At 29.9% G+C, this 16,715-nt stretch overlaps 1 protein-coding gene across 1 annotated transcript; it reads right to left on the minus strand.

The window, feature by feature from the left end:
- Window positions 1-1,326: 1,326 nt before the first annotated feature.
- LOC125810073 (uncharacterized) lies at window positions 1,327-5,732 on the minus strand. Its single transcript, XM_049489593.1, has 9 exons — window positions 5,493-5,732; window positions 5,183-5,368; window positions 4,155-4,284; window positions 3,933-4,013; window positions 3,586-3,785; window positions 2,868-2,963; window positions 2,626-2,719; window positions 2,381-2,497; window positions 1,327-1,758 (listed from the first exon to the last, which is right to left on the minus strand). The coding sequence occupies exons 1-9, from the start codon at window positions 5,664-5,666 to the stop codon at window positions 1,655-1,657; spliced, it is 1,182 nt and encodes a 393-aa protein (XP_049345550.1). The 5' UTR covers window positions 5,667-5,732; the 3' UTR covers window positions 1,327-1,654.
- Between the last annotated feature and the right edge of the window lie 10,983 nt (window positions 5,733-16,715).

A 16,715-nucleotide genomic window follows, 5' to 3' on the forward strand; every position in this document is an offset into this window, starting at 1 on the left:
GGACTGATGATGGCAAAATCGGTTGACAAATAATGAGATTAAAAAAAACAATAAAATAAATGAAATCGAGAGAGAAAATCAGAAGAAGAAATCATTTTTCAAGAAAAAGAAATATAGCTATTTAATGCCAAATAGATATTAAAAAAATGCCCAAAAAAAATCAAAAAATAAACTATTTATTGCCAATTAAATCTTAGGTTGTAATGTTGTGCCATTTTTTCTTTTTGAAGTGTTGGAAATACTTGTATCTTTTATCAAGACTAACCCGCACTTTGTATACATTCATTCCTTCAATTAAAACATGTCATGTCTCATGTGGTAAGTTGCAAACTCACGCTAACATGGCTTGAAGCATTTGTTCGGACGGCTAACCCTAGGTGAATTATTATTGTTGTTTATAGAGTGAATTCAAGAAGGGTTATGGGATGTCATGTTACACTGCTTCCTCGAGAAATTTATATATATACGATTAAATGGAAAAGGCATATAAAAGAGATATATACCACAAGATAGACAATCCTTAAAAAAAAGTTTGTTTAGTGCAATTGGTTAGACTTTTGAATTTCAAAGCTTAGGTTGCATATTTGAACTTGTATAACCTTCTTTTTTTTTGTACATTTTTTATGTTTTTTTTCCTTCTTTCTCACTTTAGTACTAAATATTATTTTTAATGATGTTATATATATATATATATATGTGTGTGTTTCTCATTTTAAAAAAGTGATATCGCTAACGAAAAATTACGCCACTGATTATTTATTCACATGTCACACTTTAACGACTCAAATCATGGCCGTGATATCATTTTATCTCTTAGTTCACTTGTTATATCATTTTATCTTTTCCTTTTTTCAGATTTTTTTAATACGTTGTTTGATTATATATTTGAAATATTTTTTTTGATTACTTTTTGAAGATGAACTTTTCAAACTTGCAAAAGTAGTTTTTGACACATGTTCAAACACAATTTCAACTTTCAAATATAATCTTTCAAAGTTCAACTTCATATACTAAATTGTTCAAACATCACTTAATTCATGTCCAAACCCTATTTAAGTTGAAGTTTCACAAGTGAAAAAAAAGATGTTTCACTTGAAAAACTCATCTTGAAAATTAATTAAAGAATGAATTCAATATATAACCAAACAATGTTTTGAAAAGGAAAAAACTAACTTTTTTTCTAAGTTATAACTCCTCTTAACAATCTTATTGAATATTCAATCTTTGGGGAAGAGATGTACGAAGGAGGATAACAACCTTACTTTTTTTTTCCCATTTCTCTTCCAAGGAGCAAAACTAAAGCAAGAGGAACTATAAACTTTTAAATTTTTACTTCATCCTCCATCAATTAAACACTAAAATTAACATGTCGTGTACTTGTGCTTCCGAAGACAGCAGAGTCAGGAATACAATCATATTCCCGTCTATAATGTGTCCGAAGACAAATTGACAAACAAAACTTCAGAAATATGAATGTAGGAGAAGAGAGAATGACTATCACAAAGGGGCAGCCTGATGCACTAAAGCTCCCGCTATGTGCAAGGGTCCAAGGAAGGGCCGGATCACAAGAGTCTCATACACATAAGAAACGAAGCTGAACTCTTGCTTTGGCTTTCTGGAAAGGATAACATATCTAACTACCCTTTAGGACTGATCATGACAGCTCCGTTATCACCCGTTCACATTTTTCTTCTAAAATCTTTACAGCTTCTGTAAACAGCACCTCAGGTGGCAATGCTCCAGTTGATTCTATGGTAACTAGAAAATACACAAGAAATATTGTAAGTTTCTCTGAAGATCGAGCTATTTGATCGGATGAATGGGACCAAGGAATGGAAAATCAGTTATCGCCAAGAAGCACATAATTGTGTTCATCCAGCAATTGAAAAATATGCACGAATTTTTCTCATGTTACTATGAAAACCTGAAGCATAAAGAATCTGTTTCACTCTGCCACTTCTAGATATGATCAAAATGCTAACATATTATACTCAACCTAACATTTTGATATGCAGAATGTCAAAGTGATGAGTAAATTGAAGTTAAACTCTCAATACCCTAAAATCTCTTGGTACTAGAAGTTAACATCACATACTGAAACAAAACTATTCCGCTAGAATAAAGTAAAAAATGCTAAATATATTGCTACCAGTATTTTCTTGGATGAAGTAATATATTATTATCATTATCTCATCAAAGTTACCTCAAGAACCCCAAACCGAATTGAAACTCAAGAAACTTGAATTTAAGCTCACAAGAAAGTAGATAATAATAGGGGACAAAGATACAGATATTATTCTATTTAAAGGATACCAAGAACTTTGGACATCTCTGCATACAGTACTCAACCAAGTAAATACCCTGCTATTACTATACTTACAGATGAAATGATCATTTACACGTCTCAGCGCTACATTCTTGTCCCAACCTTCCTCTCTGATGCATTCCCTACAGAGAGTGCAAACCCTTGGTCGAGCAACAGTTGCCCTCTTTTTACCTATACATTAATGCTTGTTAGAAACAATGGAAAGAACATTATCGCTTCAGCTTTGCATTTTTAAATTTGCAATTGGTGACCTAATTAAATCAAGGACTGACAGATAAATGTCGCTATAGCGGCTATACCTTTACCAATATCTTCGATGTCAAACACCTTAACCGGACACTTCTTCACAAGTGCTTCTGCTTCATCATCTTCAATATCCCGCAATAATACAACCTTCAGTGCCCAAATAATAAGATCAATACCAAGCATTTACCAAAAATATGTTGGTCTTCAATTTTAAGACTTAAAATTTGAAAACTAATAGTCTGAAGGTAATAATTTCTATACACAAAATCAAATATTGTGAAAAATCTATAGTCACCTCGGGAAGCATCCTGTACCAAGCCGTAGCCACAGGAGACCACTTTGCATGTGTCTTACCCATTCCTTTAACAGCATGAGCTTCTAGCTCGATTTCCTACAAAGGAGGCATAAAAGTTCTCCAGAAGTAAATTAAACACCTTAAATGCTCCATAGGAAGAGACAAATATGTGAAGTAAAATTTCTGTTCAACAGAGATAAGCATGTATTAGAAACAATATTTGGTGGAATGAGTGAGTGCACTACATAGGAAGAGTCAAAACGTGTTGATACAATTTTTACGGAACTAGTCAAATGGTAATATAAGTATATTTGATCTTCAAAACTTTGTAACAAATGGTTGTGTTTAATGGTATCTTCACTTAGTAATATTCGAAGCAAAGAAAGAATACAAAGAAAGAGTTAGTGCACTACATAGAAAAAGTCAAAAAGTGTTGATGCAATTTTGCCATTCTTAGTCAAATGGGGATACAGGTATTTTAGAACAAAACTTCCATAACAAATGGTTGTCTAGCAGAATCTTCACTTAGTAATATGCAAAGCCAAAAAGGATAGAAAAGCAAAAGTGCACCTACAAGTTTGTGAAATAACAAAGAGCAAAGTGCTGATGATCAAGCAGCAATACTACAATGTTCAACAATTCAAATATTGGCTCTAATAAGTTTCTTCCCTTTTCAACAGGGAGCAGCAAATAAGAATATATAAGACACAAGGGCTACCTGACCCGGTCCAAGTTTGGCTACAATAATATCTGCATCTTTTGGGGCAATTGGGTCATTCGAGAATTCTGGTAGAGTATCCTGACTACAGCTGAATGAAGTATAAGTTTTTGGTTTCGCACTCGAACTTGATGCTGGATGTTCGGTTCCTAGTATCAATTCACTGCCATTTGGTAACCACTTCAGCTCACTAGACAAGACTGCAATTTTTAACACAGAAATGCAGAAGAATTAATTAGCCTGCATGAGTAGTGGCAATTAAATGGAGCACCACACATGAAAGAACAGAAAATGCAGAACTAAATGATGGGAACATTTTCATGATATAGTCATACTAATAATATTACCTCTAAGTCGATCACTGCCTTTTGTACAACGAGCATGGAGTTTGAAAACAATTGTATTCTTTTCATTAGGGACATCATTTTCTGACCAAAAAAAGAGGAACAAGTTAATTAGCCATCATAATTCTCATCAGAGGCAAATCCTTTATTTGAGAAAAGGGGGGAGAGGATTAAAACGAAACTCAATAGTAACTACTGATATGATGTTACAAGAAGATCTAATACCTGACATATACTCGAACAGCCTTGGATCGACTTCAATTGGGATGAGACCAAGTCTATGAGCGAGTACTTCATCTTGGATAATGGACGTATTGTTTGCAATAAGAACTTTTTCAATAGCCATGGTTGGGAGCTGAATGACAGCCAGACAGCAAGGGAAATAAATAAACATCATCAACATTTCAAATGCCAGACACAATTCATCAAGTAGAGGAACAACAACACAAGCCAGAATATGTTATGAGGAATAAAATAAATATGTCCCAATCATCGAGTTCGTGTCTTAAACTAACCAACAAGTTTATATGGTCCAATCAAAATGGCTTGTCGATAAATAAGCAGAAAATACGCCTCAAAGTAGCCCAGAATCAATTGTTCATGAAATCTTACTACATTGCCTCAACAACATAACTAGTGTAATCCCACAAGTGGTGTTTGGGGAGGGTAGTGTGTATGCAGACCTTACCCCTACCTTGGAAGGTACAAACATTGTTTCTGATAGAAACTAGGCTCAAGAAAATAATAGGAGTGAAGGAACCAAGACAAAATACTAAACAAGGCAAGACAAAGCATTCAAAAAAGAAAAGTAACTACAACAAAATAATACAATAATCAAAGTACAAGGAATACTAAATAGTAATAGTTATCAAAAGTAGCTAAATTTACTTAAATTTGAAAGCTTTCAGCTTCTGCAAACAAGAAAATCAGAAAGTGGTTAAATTGTTTCTGTTTCCTAAAATAAAAAGTTGAAGCAGAAGCACAAATTTACTCCAAAATGTGAAAATCTAAGTATTTTTTTTGAACGTGCAGATTTAAACTTTGAAACGTCACAGCTCCCATTGCTAGCCAAACAGTTGACCAAGTTCATGAATTTCCTAGGGTAGAACATATCGCTTCACTAAGAGCCCGTTTGAATTGGCTTATTTCAAGTGTTTTTTAAGCACAAAACAAACAGTAAAAGGAAAACAAAACCTAACCACATCAAAAATTCAATTCAGAAAAACTGTAGAGAGGGAGAGAGAAGTGAGCACCTCAGCAATTAGGATTCTGCGAAATGCATTGGCAAGAGAAGGATCAATACCAACCATATCAAACTCCAATTCATCCTCCTCAAGTCTCACAATTTCCACTTTGAAATTATTCCGAAATTGCTCAAACCGCACACTGTTATCAACACCCATAGCCGCATAAGCGCCTGAATAATTAACATTCTCTGTCTTCACTCCCCCAAAACAACAAACAAAAAAAAACATAAGAACAGTAAACAAACCTCAAAATTCTTCACCAACAAACTCAAAATCACAACACAACATCATTAATCAAGAAAAATCAAAACTTTACATTAGTAGGAGCTAAAGAACCACAGAGAACGCGAGTCCTCTGAAGCTCAATGTGAGGAGGCAACTTCCCCTTTGGCAAGTCCGGCAAATCCCATACCGAAACCTTTGTGAAGGTCTCCTCTTGTGTTGATGTGCTTTCGGAATCCATGCTCTCGCTCTCTGTTGCGGTGCCCATGATTAGGGTTTAGGGTTTTTAAGTTCTTACCAGTAAACAGGGGATCCCCGCTTCTAATTAAAGAAAGGAAAAGGTTTCGGCCCTAAACTATTCGAAAATATCTAGATGTTTGGCTCACTTGTTTCATCTTCGTCCAACTTTTCGCATATTACTACTTATTAGAAGTGAGAGTTAAGGTGTACCAACAATGCACTATTAAATTGTACAAAAGGGATCATGAATTGTACTATATATGTTTGGCCTTACTTACTTGGGTCTCATTTTCAAAAAAATGGGTCAAAGTTCCTTCTCTCTCTTACTTTTTAACTTTTCCCTTTATTTTAACTTTTCCACTTTTTGTTTTGTTTTAACCATTATTTCAAATTTAGTATTTTCCTTTTAAAAGTATAAAATTTAGCCTAATTCATCATACTCCTAACATTTGCTATTATTTTTCTATCCTATATTAGTTATATAAATTACTAAAAATAATTATTCAAATTATTTATCGATTAACAAAATTAAACTATCATTTCTTTAATTTTCATTACCCTAGCAATTATTTGTTTTAAAGTATAAACAAACTTTGTAAAGTTATAAAAAAATAAATATCTTAAAGAGTAAATTAGTAAATTATCATTTTTATTAATAATTTCTTAAAGAATGTGTAAAAAAAACTAAAATAACTAATACAAAAGGAGTATAAAATCAATTTTTTTTCTCTTCTCAATAGTTTCATCATTTTCTAATTTCGTAAACACTTAAATGTATCTAATATTCTCCAACAAGAAAATATAATAGAAAGACCATCCGTAATCTTCACAAATAATTACATAAGTTTTGTTTCTATTTCCATGTAATCGAAAATCATCCATAAACTCCTACATACATACATACTCTCTCAATTTATATGATATATGTTTATTCTTGAAATTCAAGCTATGTGAAATTTAATTGATATTTTGAAAATATTTTTTTATTATTATATTAACATGATAAGAATTGCAACTTATAGTGTTTGTTCAAAAATATAACCTTCTGACTAAGTTGCAATTCAACCTAAAAAATTATTAGTTGCAATTCTTCTCTACTTTGAAATGGGAGTTTGGGAGGACCAACATTGCACTAAAGAGTTGGACTAAAAGCTATAGAAATTGTACATTGAGGCCCACCAAAAAGATGAACTAAAGTAACTTCATCTACTTCTACTTTTTCTACACATTGGAATGTGTACTGCTTTCTGTACACGTGTTTTTCTGACAATTTTGGTTATATTTTTCTTTAAAATATTTATTGCCTCGATTTTTATTTTTATTTTTAACATTTATTTTTAATTTTAAAAGATTGAAAATTTTATGTTAAAAATTTAAATAATAGAAAAAATTATTTATTTAACTTTTATCATCATCAATACTACTAATTTATTTGACGTTTTTTCTGAATCTTCATCTCATCATTAATGTTATTTATATACTAGGTAATGTTGCCCGTGCTATGCACGGGAACGGGCCCAATAATATAAATGGTATGTTTTGGGGCAAATAACGGAGATTTTGAAGCGATTGTTTGCGTGGATAAAGGAATAAGTTTTTTTATCACAAACTTGTACTTTATTTGACGCTATTCAAGGCACAATAAGACTATCCACATACAACATTTTTGAAATATTTTATGTTGTCAATTATCATGATTTATAGTATTTTTACGATAGATTCAATTAAAGAATGAGTGGAATTTTTTGTATTTTTTTTCAAAACATATTTTATGTTGTCAATTATCATAATTTATAATATTTTTACGCATTTTTTAAATATAAAACCCCCCCAAAAAAAAGACAAATAAATTAAAATGGACCCAATATATGTTATTTTTTTTGTCTCAATTTATGTCGCACAAATAAAATTTGGAGAGTCATCCAAATTTTAATTTTTTAAAAAAAAATGTTTTAAGTTATTAATTATTGTGATTTATAATATTTTGATGTAACTTTCAAATAACCAACATTACTGGTCACTTTGTCCTAATTTATGTGATATAGATAAAATTACAAAATTAACCCTTTTAAAGTTGTTAATTATTATTATTTATAATACTTTTTTGATAATTTTAAAATGATATGTGTTATTTTTTCTGTCCTAATATATGTGAGCCTGAAAGAATTCTGAGAGTGAACCTATTTTATTATATAGCTTTTAAATATTTTAAATTGGTAATTATTGTAATTTTTAATGCTTTTTAAGTCATTTGTAAATGATATATGTTGCTTCCTTTGTTCCATTTTATATAGTATAAATAAAATCCCGAAACCAACTAAATTTTTAATATATTTTTAAAAATATTTTAAATTATTAATTATTGCGATTTATAATATTAAAAAAAAAGTACAAAACTTGTATCAGCCTAAAAAATGACCACGATAATTCGAAGCCTACAGAAAGCAATATGGTTGTACGTAATTTTTAAATACTTAATATATATTACTCCACTTGTCTCAATGTATGTAGCATTGATAAAATTTGAAGATTCAATCAAATGTTGTTAATTGTTAACATTTATAATACATTTTACGTAGTTTTCAATAATTTCACATTAAACAATGCATATTACTACTTTTGTCTCATTTTATGTGACATTGATAGATTAATTTTAACAATCAGTCAATTTATTTTTTCTTTTAATAAATATTTTAAGTGGTCAAAATCACGATTTATTGTATTTTATACATAATTTTTAACGATAGATTAATTTCAAGAATTAATCAAATTTTTTTATATGTATTTATTTTTGAAATATTTTATGTTGTCAATTATCATGATTTATAGTATTTTTACGCAATTTTTAAATATAAAAAAAAATTAAGGCAAATAAATTAAAATGGACGCAATATATGTTATTTTTGTTGTCTCAATTTATGTGACACAAATGAAATTTGCAGAGTCATCCAAATTTGCATTTAAAAAAAAAATGTTCTAAGTTATTAATTATTGTGATTCATAATATTTTTATGTAACTTTCAAATAACTTACATTGCTGGTCACTTTGTCCTAATTTATGTGATATGGATAAACTTACAAAATTAACCCTTTTAAAATGTCTTTCAGATATTTTAAGTTGATAATTATTATTATTTATAATACTTTTTTGGTAATTTTGAAATGATATATGTTATTTTTTCTGTCCCAATATATGTGACCCGGATAGAATTTTGAGAGTCAACCTATTTTATTATATATCTTTTAAATATTAAATATTTTAAGTCATTTGTAAATTATTTATTATATTATATTATTATATATTATATAAACTCCCTTATAGTAGAAAGTTAATTATTATTATTTATAATACTTTTTTGGTAATTTTGAAATGATATATGTTATTTTTTCTGTCCCAATATATGTGACTCGGATAGAATTTTGAGAGTCAACGTATTTTATTATATATCTTTTAAATATTAAATATTTTAAGTCATTTGTAAATGATTTATTATATTATATTATTATATATTATATAAACTCCCTTATAGTAGAAAAATAAATATATATTATATAGTAGAAAAATGATTTATTATATTATATATTATATATTATATAGGGAGTTTATGATTGGACATTACAATGTCCCATCATAAACTCCCTCTTATATAATAAGAGAATAATTATCTTAAATCACTTATGTTTTCTTTTTTAACTCTTTTATATACATAAAAGTTGGATATGTAAATGATGATGTCATATTTCTTAGAAACTAAGATTACTATTTATCTAATTTCTCCAAAAAAATTTAAAAAATTGAAGATATCATACGCAAATTTATGGTCAAACTTAAACTATTTGATTCTCGAAAATAAAAAGTGTCACATAAAATGGGACAAACGAAGGATAACTCTCAATTAAATTTATTTCACTTTTTATTTTCCATTTTTAACATAATTTTTCAAGTTTGATTTCTAGGAATTCTATAGTAGACCCATTATAGAAACTTTAAGATGAAGAATGATCCAAAAAATTTAAAAATAACAAATGAATTATGTAAAAATACATGTGTAATTCTTATAAAGTTATAATAACTAATTTCTTCAAATAAATAATTAAATGAAAGAAAAAAAAAGTAATTAAGAAAATAATATAAATAACACTAATTATGAGATTAATAGCATTAATGAGGAAAGGAACTAAATATGATCATCTTTTTAAATTCTTTTTTAAGAATATATATATAAACTTTAATTAAAGATAAATAAGAAAAAAACAAATAATTAAAGATACAAAAAATTAAGACAAAATAAAAGAAGAAAGAAATTAGAAGAATAATGAGGTTGAAAGAAATAATATCTAATTTTCTCTCTTTTCAAATGACAAAATAAATTTTTGCTTGTTCTCCTCCTAATTTGATACGAACTCCATAAATAGAATGATTTTTTCTCCAAGTAATTTTTCTTACCCTTTGAAACACTAATCAGCCTTCTTATAGATTTCTCAACCACAATGAATTTTCTCTCCTTGTAGGAGGAATAAACATTTTTTCAAAAAGTCTTTTATTTTGAAAAGAATTTTTTGTTACATAATCTCTTTCTTTACATCAATGTCTTCACAAGAATCATGAGATATTCTCTCTTTCTCTTTTGTTAAAAAGTCACATGACCTATAAATTTGATGGACATCTTAGCGACAGAAGTTGATACCATATATTGATCATCATCGTCAGAAGAAGAAGAAGAGCCAAAGTGAAGAAAATTGTTCTTATTTGTTACAAATGCTCAACTATTTTTATTTTATTTTATAGGCTAAATAATTATAAACAATTATAAAAAATGAATAGTTTTTATCTTTTCATCTTCCATTTTCATTTACTTAAATCTATAGTAATGTAATGGATGTTATAAAGGGCATAATTAATCGGGTATGACATAAATACTTTTTTTTTTAAATACAAATAAAAAATACAAAACAAAGATAAAATGTCAAAAAAAGGAGAAAAAAGATGAATAGAAATACTGGTCATAGAGAGATGCCACATCAAATTGTCTATATTCAGCTTTATATATACATATATAGGTTCATGCCCTTAGATGTTATTTTATTACTTTAGCTGGCATCGACATTTTTGTAAATCTGATATCTACTTTGGAACATTTTATAATGTGGCATAGGCTGACAATTGAGATCATAAATTTAAAAATAATAAAATTTAATTTATTATAATACTAATATCATTATCATAAAGATATATATATATATATATCATTTAAAAATTATATAAAAAGTATTATAAATTGTAATAATTAACCGCTTTAATTTTTTTAAATCATATAACTAATTTTATTTACACTCCAAAATTCATAGGTGTCACATAATTTACACATTAATTCTTCATTACTTAATATATGTAATTATATCAATGACATATAAATTGAAATGAAAAAATTACATATTTTATTTGAAAATCACGTAATAGTATTATAAGGTATAATAATTAACAACTTAACATATTTTAAAATTTTAGTTGACTCTCCAAATTCCATATGTCTCATGTAATTGAGACAGAGAAAAACATATATTGGTTTAAAATTAATAAAAATATTATAAATTATAATAATTAACAACTTAAAATTTATAAAAAAAATCCTTTAAAAAAATTTAGTTGGCTCTCTAAATTCAATCGGTATTACAATAATTAAAACATAGAAATTAACATAGATTGGACTCCTGCTAACATTTATGTTTCCTTTTTTTAAATTTTTTCTTTTATACTTTATATAAATAGATTTTTTATGTAAAAAGTATTATAAATCATAATAATTAATAGCTTAGGAGAAATGGATGAGTTTGGTTGGAGGTAACGTTTTTCCGACCAAAAGGATTGGGTCGGATATAGTTTGTCGGCTTATGTGAAATATCCACCAAAGGAATTTGGGTTGGATATGATTTACCGGTAGGACATTCTATTTAAAAGAGCTGTATTTTAAAAAATATATATATAAATATCATGTGGTAATTAAAAGGGAATGTGGCAATTCCATTTTTTATTTAAAGAAAGAAAAAATGAATTGGTTATTTCCATCAAAACAACTAATGTCTACAAGAGCATATATATATACTAGATATGGGACCCCGTGCCAGCACAGGGCCCAATATATGTTACTGTTTCTGTTTTAATTTATATGGTACATATGAAATTTGAAGTTGATCAATTTTTTAGTATGTTTTTATATATTTTAAGTTGCTAATTATTTTTATTTAAAGTATGTTTTACATAAATATATTATAAATCACAATAATTAACAAGTTAATATAAAAAAAAACTTATAAAAAATTCATTGACTTTTGAAATTTCATTTGTATCACATAAATCAGGACAAAGCGAGTAATATATATGAAAATTACATAAAACGTACTATAACTCACAATAATTAGCAACTTAAAATATCTATATATCTATATTTCTCGCAATTTATGCGGTATAGATGAAATTTTGAAAGTTAACAAAAACTTTTTATATGTTTTCAAATATTTTAAGCAAACACCACCCACAACGCAGCTGACAAAACTCCAACCCACGCACCTCACTGGTCTGGCAAGACAGCCAACAAACGACCCCAAGCTCCGTGCTTTGGCGAACCAGATCAAAACCCCATGAGACAACCTCCACCATAGCTCTCTTGTCAGCTCTGAGCTCAATTTTGGGTGAGGTTTGAGTTTTCGCTTCTAAATCTAATTAAAATTGATGTTGTTTTACTTTGTGTTTGCTCTTCTTGTTACTATGTTCAGTTGCGTTTCAAATGTCAAATGTTATCTCATTTTAAATTTGGCTGGAGGGGTTCAAACTCCGGCCACCTTGGATCGGATATGATTTACGGGTCAAATATCTAATAAAAGAGATGTATTCATTTTTTTAAAATATAAATGTCATGTGGTAATTAAAAAGTATGTGGCAATTCCATTTGTTATTTAAAGAAAGGGAAAAATGAGCTGGTTATTTCCAGCAAAGCAACTAAGGTCTACAAGGACATGTATATGTGAAAAGTTGGATGACGAGGGCACGAGTGAGTGAAACTTTAAACGGAGTATATCTGGACATCTTCGAATAGTTTAGGGGCATATTTGACCCTTTTCCCATTAAAGAAACATAATGATTTATTATTTTTTAGATGATTAAAAAAGAATTTTTGATATTTTCCAACTTATAATTTGTTATTAATTTTTTATTGGGATGGGTTGGCGGCAATAATTTGTTTGGATTATGGAAAAAAATTCTTAATATTCATAAATTTAAAGTCTACAAAAAATATATACAGGTAAATATTTTCTTTGACAAATGAATTTGAATTAAGTTCATTAGATGAATAAAAATTTCATGAAAAAAGTATATAAAGTAATTAAAATTATTTATAAAAAGAAATATATATATATATATTATAAAATTGAGTATATAACTTATTAGTGTGGTTCGATTTTTTATTTGATCTATTATTTTTAATTAAATCAAATATAATCAATTTTTAAAAACTTAAATCCAAACCCCAAATCAAACAAAACAATGATTTGATTCAATTTCTTATTTGGATCGATTTTTAACAAAATCATAAACACTCCTAAAGAAAATAATCAAGGTTGAAATATCGCAACAATTATAGTATTTTATTTCGAATATTGTTAGTGTTATAATCTCTATGAATCTTCTAATTCTTCTTTCAAAAATATATATTCAATTACTTTTGAATTTGATCTTGAGTTTGGTGGACTTGATCTTAATTTGTTCTTGACTTGTATTTGAATTTAAGGGCCTGAAATTTGATCTTGAATGTTCCTCTTGATCTTTAGAACTTGTAAATAAATACTTGATTAATGCTCGACTGTTTGAACTTGTAGATTGTAGATAAATTTGTTTATGCTTGTAAGCATTTCATTAGCTTAATGGATTCTCCGCTATCGAAACCAACGACGTAATTTTTGTCAAGGACTTCAATTCAAGTACCTGTGGAATAGTCAAGGTGTGCATAAACTAGTCCGAACATCAATTGGTTTTTCAAAAATTGAACTATTGAGAAAAGCTTAAGCCTAACCTAAGATTTGAGGCTTGAGCAAAATCGAAAAAAACTTAGACTTCGTCTTTCTAATTCGAGATCATTCAACCGATCCCCCCCCCGGGCCCTCTATTTCATAGTTCTTGATGTAATAATGTTAGTTCAAAGAAATGCAGAATTTAACTTATAAAATCATTTCTTTGAACTAGCATTGTTACATCAAGAACTATGAAAGAGAGGGGTAGGGGGCAAAAATAGTTGAATGATCTCGAATTAGAAAGATGAAACAATTGGTCTAAGCTTTTTCCTTTTTTGCTCAAGCAACAAATCAACTCAGGTTAGGTTTAAGCTTTTTCCAATAGATCAATTTTGAAAGAAACAATTAGTGTTCGGGTTAGTTTGTGCACATCTTGACCATTCCATCGAGTACCTGCTATATCTCCTCTCAAGATGTCCCTGAATTAGGATTGATCATAATTTTATCCTTCTCTTGCAGGCTTGGTATAGTCTTTTGTTGATCTTCCTGCATGGTAAAGAGTCTAGCCAAATCAGTTACAGTGATTCCAATAGTTTCCTATCCATTGTTGTCTTTATCGTTCTGGGTATGGTCATGTTGAGATGCTTGTTCGTTTGCGGTTTGAGTCTCTTTAGAGTTTAGATTGATCACATCGTCTGCAAAATTATTTAGCAAGAGATTAGTGTTGTTGATGTTGTTAATCTGATCGATGTTTTCTGTAACAACATTCGAATAGCAAGAAAAATAAGTGGTCCTCGTTTTGAGTCACTCATGATCACTTATATTCTTTTTAGCATTTATTGGCTTACTTATTTTTCTTTACATGTTAAACTTGCTTATGTGATTTGAATGTGTTCTTGTTCTTGAATTCACAATAGCTAAGCATGACTAAAAGGAATGAAGTTTTCTACAAAGAGCTTCATACCAATAAGATGGAAGCAGCGCATAATATGAGATGGACAAGATCCTCCATCATGTATGATAGCATCGAAAAGGGTCAATCCCCCACTAGACATGGAATAGGATTCAACAAGAAGTCTATTGAAAATAAGAATCCTAACAAAGATTGTCTATGCATTCACTATGGGCTAACAGTACATAAGAGTAATGCATGCCATAACAAATTAATAGCTCATGAGACAGTGCATGCTCCAGACACATGACTGGTGACAAAAATAACTTCCTCTCACTGAATAACTTCAAAGGTGGCAACATAGCATTTGGAAACAGAAAAAATTGTGAAATATAGGGAATCAGAAAGGTTGGTCCCAATCACACTCAAGCAATAGAAAATGTGTACAACGTAAAGGGACTACAACACAATCTATTGAGTGTGTCCCAAATGTGTGACAAAGGAAACAATGTGTTGTTTACCTCAAATGAATGTAGAGTGTTCAATCTCATCGGTTCTTTTGGAAAGAGGCATAAGAATATATACAAAGCTGACATCATGAGTCCTAAAGAGAAATCGCTAAAATATCTCACTGTTATTATTGAAAGCTCTCTCCCCTAGCATAAAAGGCTAGGACACATCAGTTCCTCAACAATGAACAAGCTCATATCAAAAGACTTAGTCAAAGGGTTGCCCACTAGGAGATTCAATGATAATCAAGTCTGCGGAGCATATGCTCAAGTAGAACTTGTGAAATCCTCATTCAAACCAAAAGCAACAGTAAGTACAACCAAGCCCTTACAATTACTTCATATGGGTTTATGTGGACCAATGCGCGTGTAACGTCAGGAAGAAAAAGATATGTTTTTGTAATTGTGGATGACTACACGAGATTCACTTGGACCATATTTCTTACAACTAAAGATGAGATATATGATATGTTTGAAATTTTCGTGAAACTGGTTTAAAAGAAGTTTAACTGTGAACTCATTAACATTCATTCAAATTATGGATCAGAGTTTGAAAATTCAAAATTCTCTGAATTGTGTGCCAAAATAGTGTTGATCACAACTTCTCTGCACCAAGAACACCACAATAAAATGGTGTAGTTGATCGCAAAAATAGAACCTTGAAAGATATTTTGTGAACCATGTTAATATCAAGTAATCTCCCAAAGTCATATTGGGTTGAGGCAGTCATATTACTTAATCAATAGATGTATGATCCGATCAGTAATGAACAAAACTCCTTATGAAGTGTTGAAAGGGAGAAATGGATGGGGTTGAATTGGTTTTTGATATTGTCCGTCTTAGTAAAGTTTTTCATATCCCCACTGTTGGTTTAGCTGAATATGTATGGACTAAGGATGAGAACAGTATGCTCATGTCTAAATACACTCAAGGGCGGGTCACTGCATGACCTTGAAAGTGCTCAAGGGGGAAATGACATCCTTTCACAAACTGATGTACGAATTAGTGCACAAGGGGGTTCTGCCTAAGGGGGAAGACGCCATGAGGTATCCTTTAAGGATATGGTGATAGCCAATGCCTTGGAAAACAAAGTACTTATTGACTGACCCTCTGTCATGATAAAACACATGGCACGAGTGGTTGGTCCCCATCACTTGGCTTTTGGAAACCTCCTTACCATTATATTTAAAGCTTTTGAAGTTTGGTTTGTACATGAAGGATATGCTTACCAGGTCTACTCTTGATAACTGCAGACTACTTGATAATAACGATCAGGTTCTGCTACTGCTCCCAGGGCTACTGGCCCAGTTGTCATCCTTCTCAATGATCTTCATGTTGCTAGGGAACAGAATGCTACCATCCTTGCTGAAATTGAGACTCTTCACACTAACTAGGTTGAGTCGCAGGGGAAGTAGCTAGATTGAAGGACCAGTTACTGCAACAACAACAGGATAACAATGCTTGAGTGGATCGTATGTTGTAGCTCTTGGCTTTATCTCACACCCCTCCTCCTTCCTCGTCCTAAACCCTTATACCAGACTGTCCTTTTTACTTTTTTTGAGACAATCTTGTTGCTTCTTGTGTTTTGTATTTTTGGATGTTGCGTTGGAGCTCTTTTTGAGTTTAAAACATTGTATATTATGTTTTGATTAGCTCATTATCCCTGCAT

The sequence above is a fragment of the Solanum verrucosum genome, unplaced genomic scaffold (assembly GCF_900185275.1).
Source record: "Solanum verrucosum unplaced genomic scaffold, falcon-dt-bn FXZP01000276.1, whole genome shotgun sequence".
NCBI lineage: Eukaryota > Viridiplantae > Streptophyta > Magnoliopsida > Solanales > Solanaceae > Solanum > Solanum verrucosum.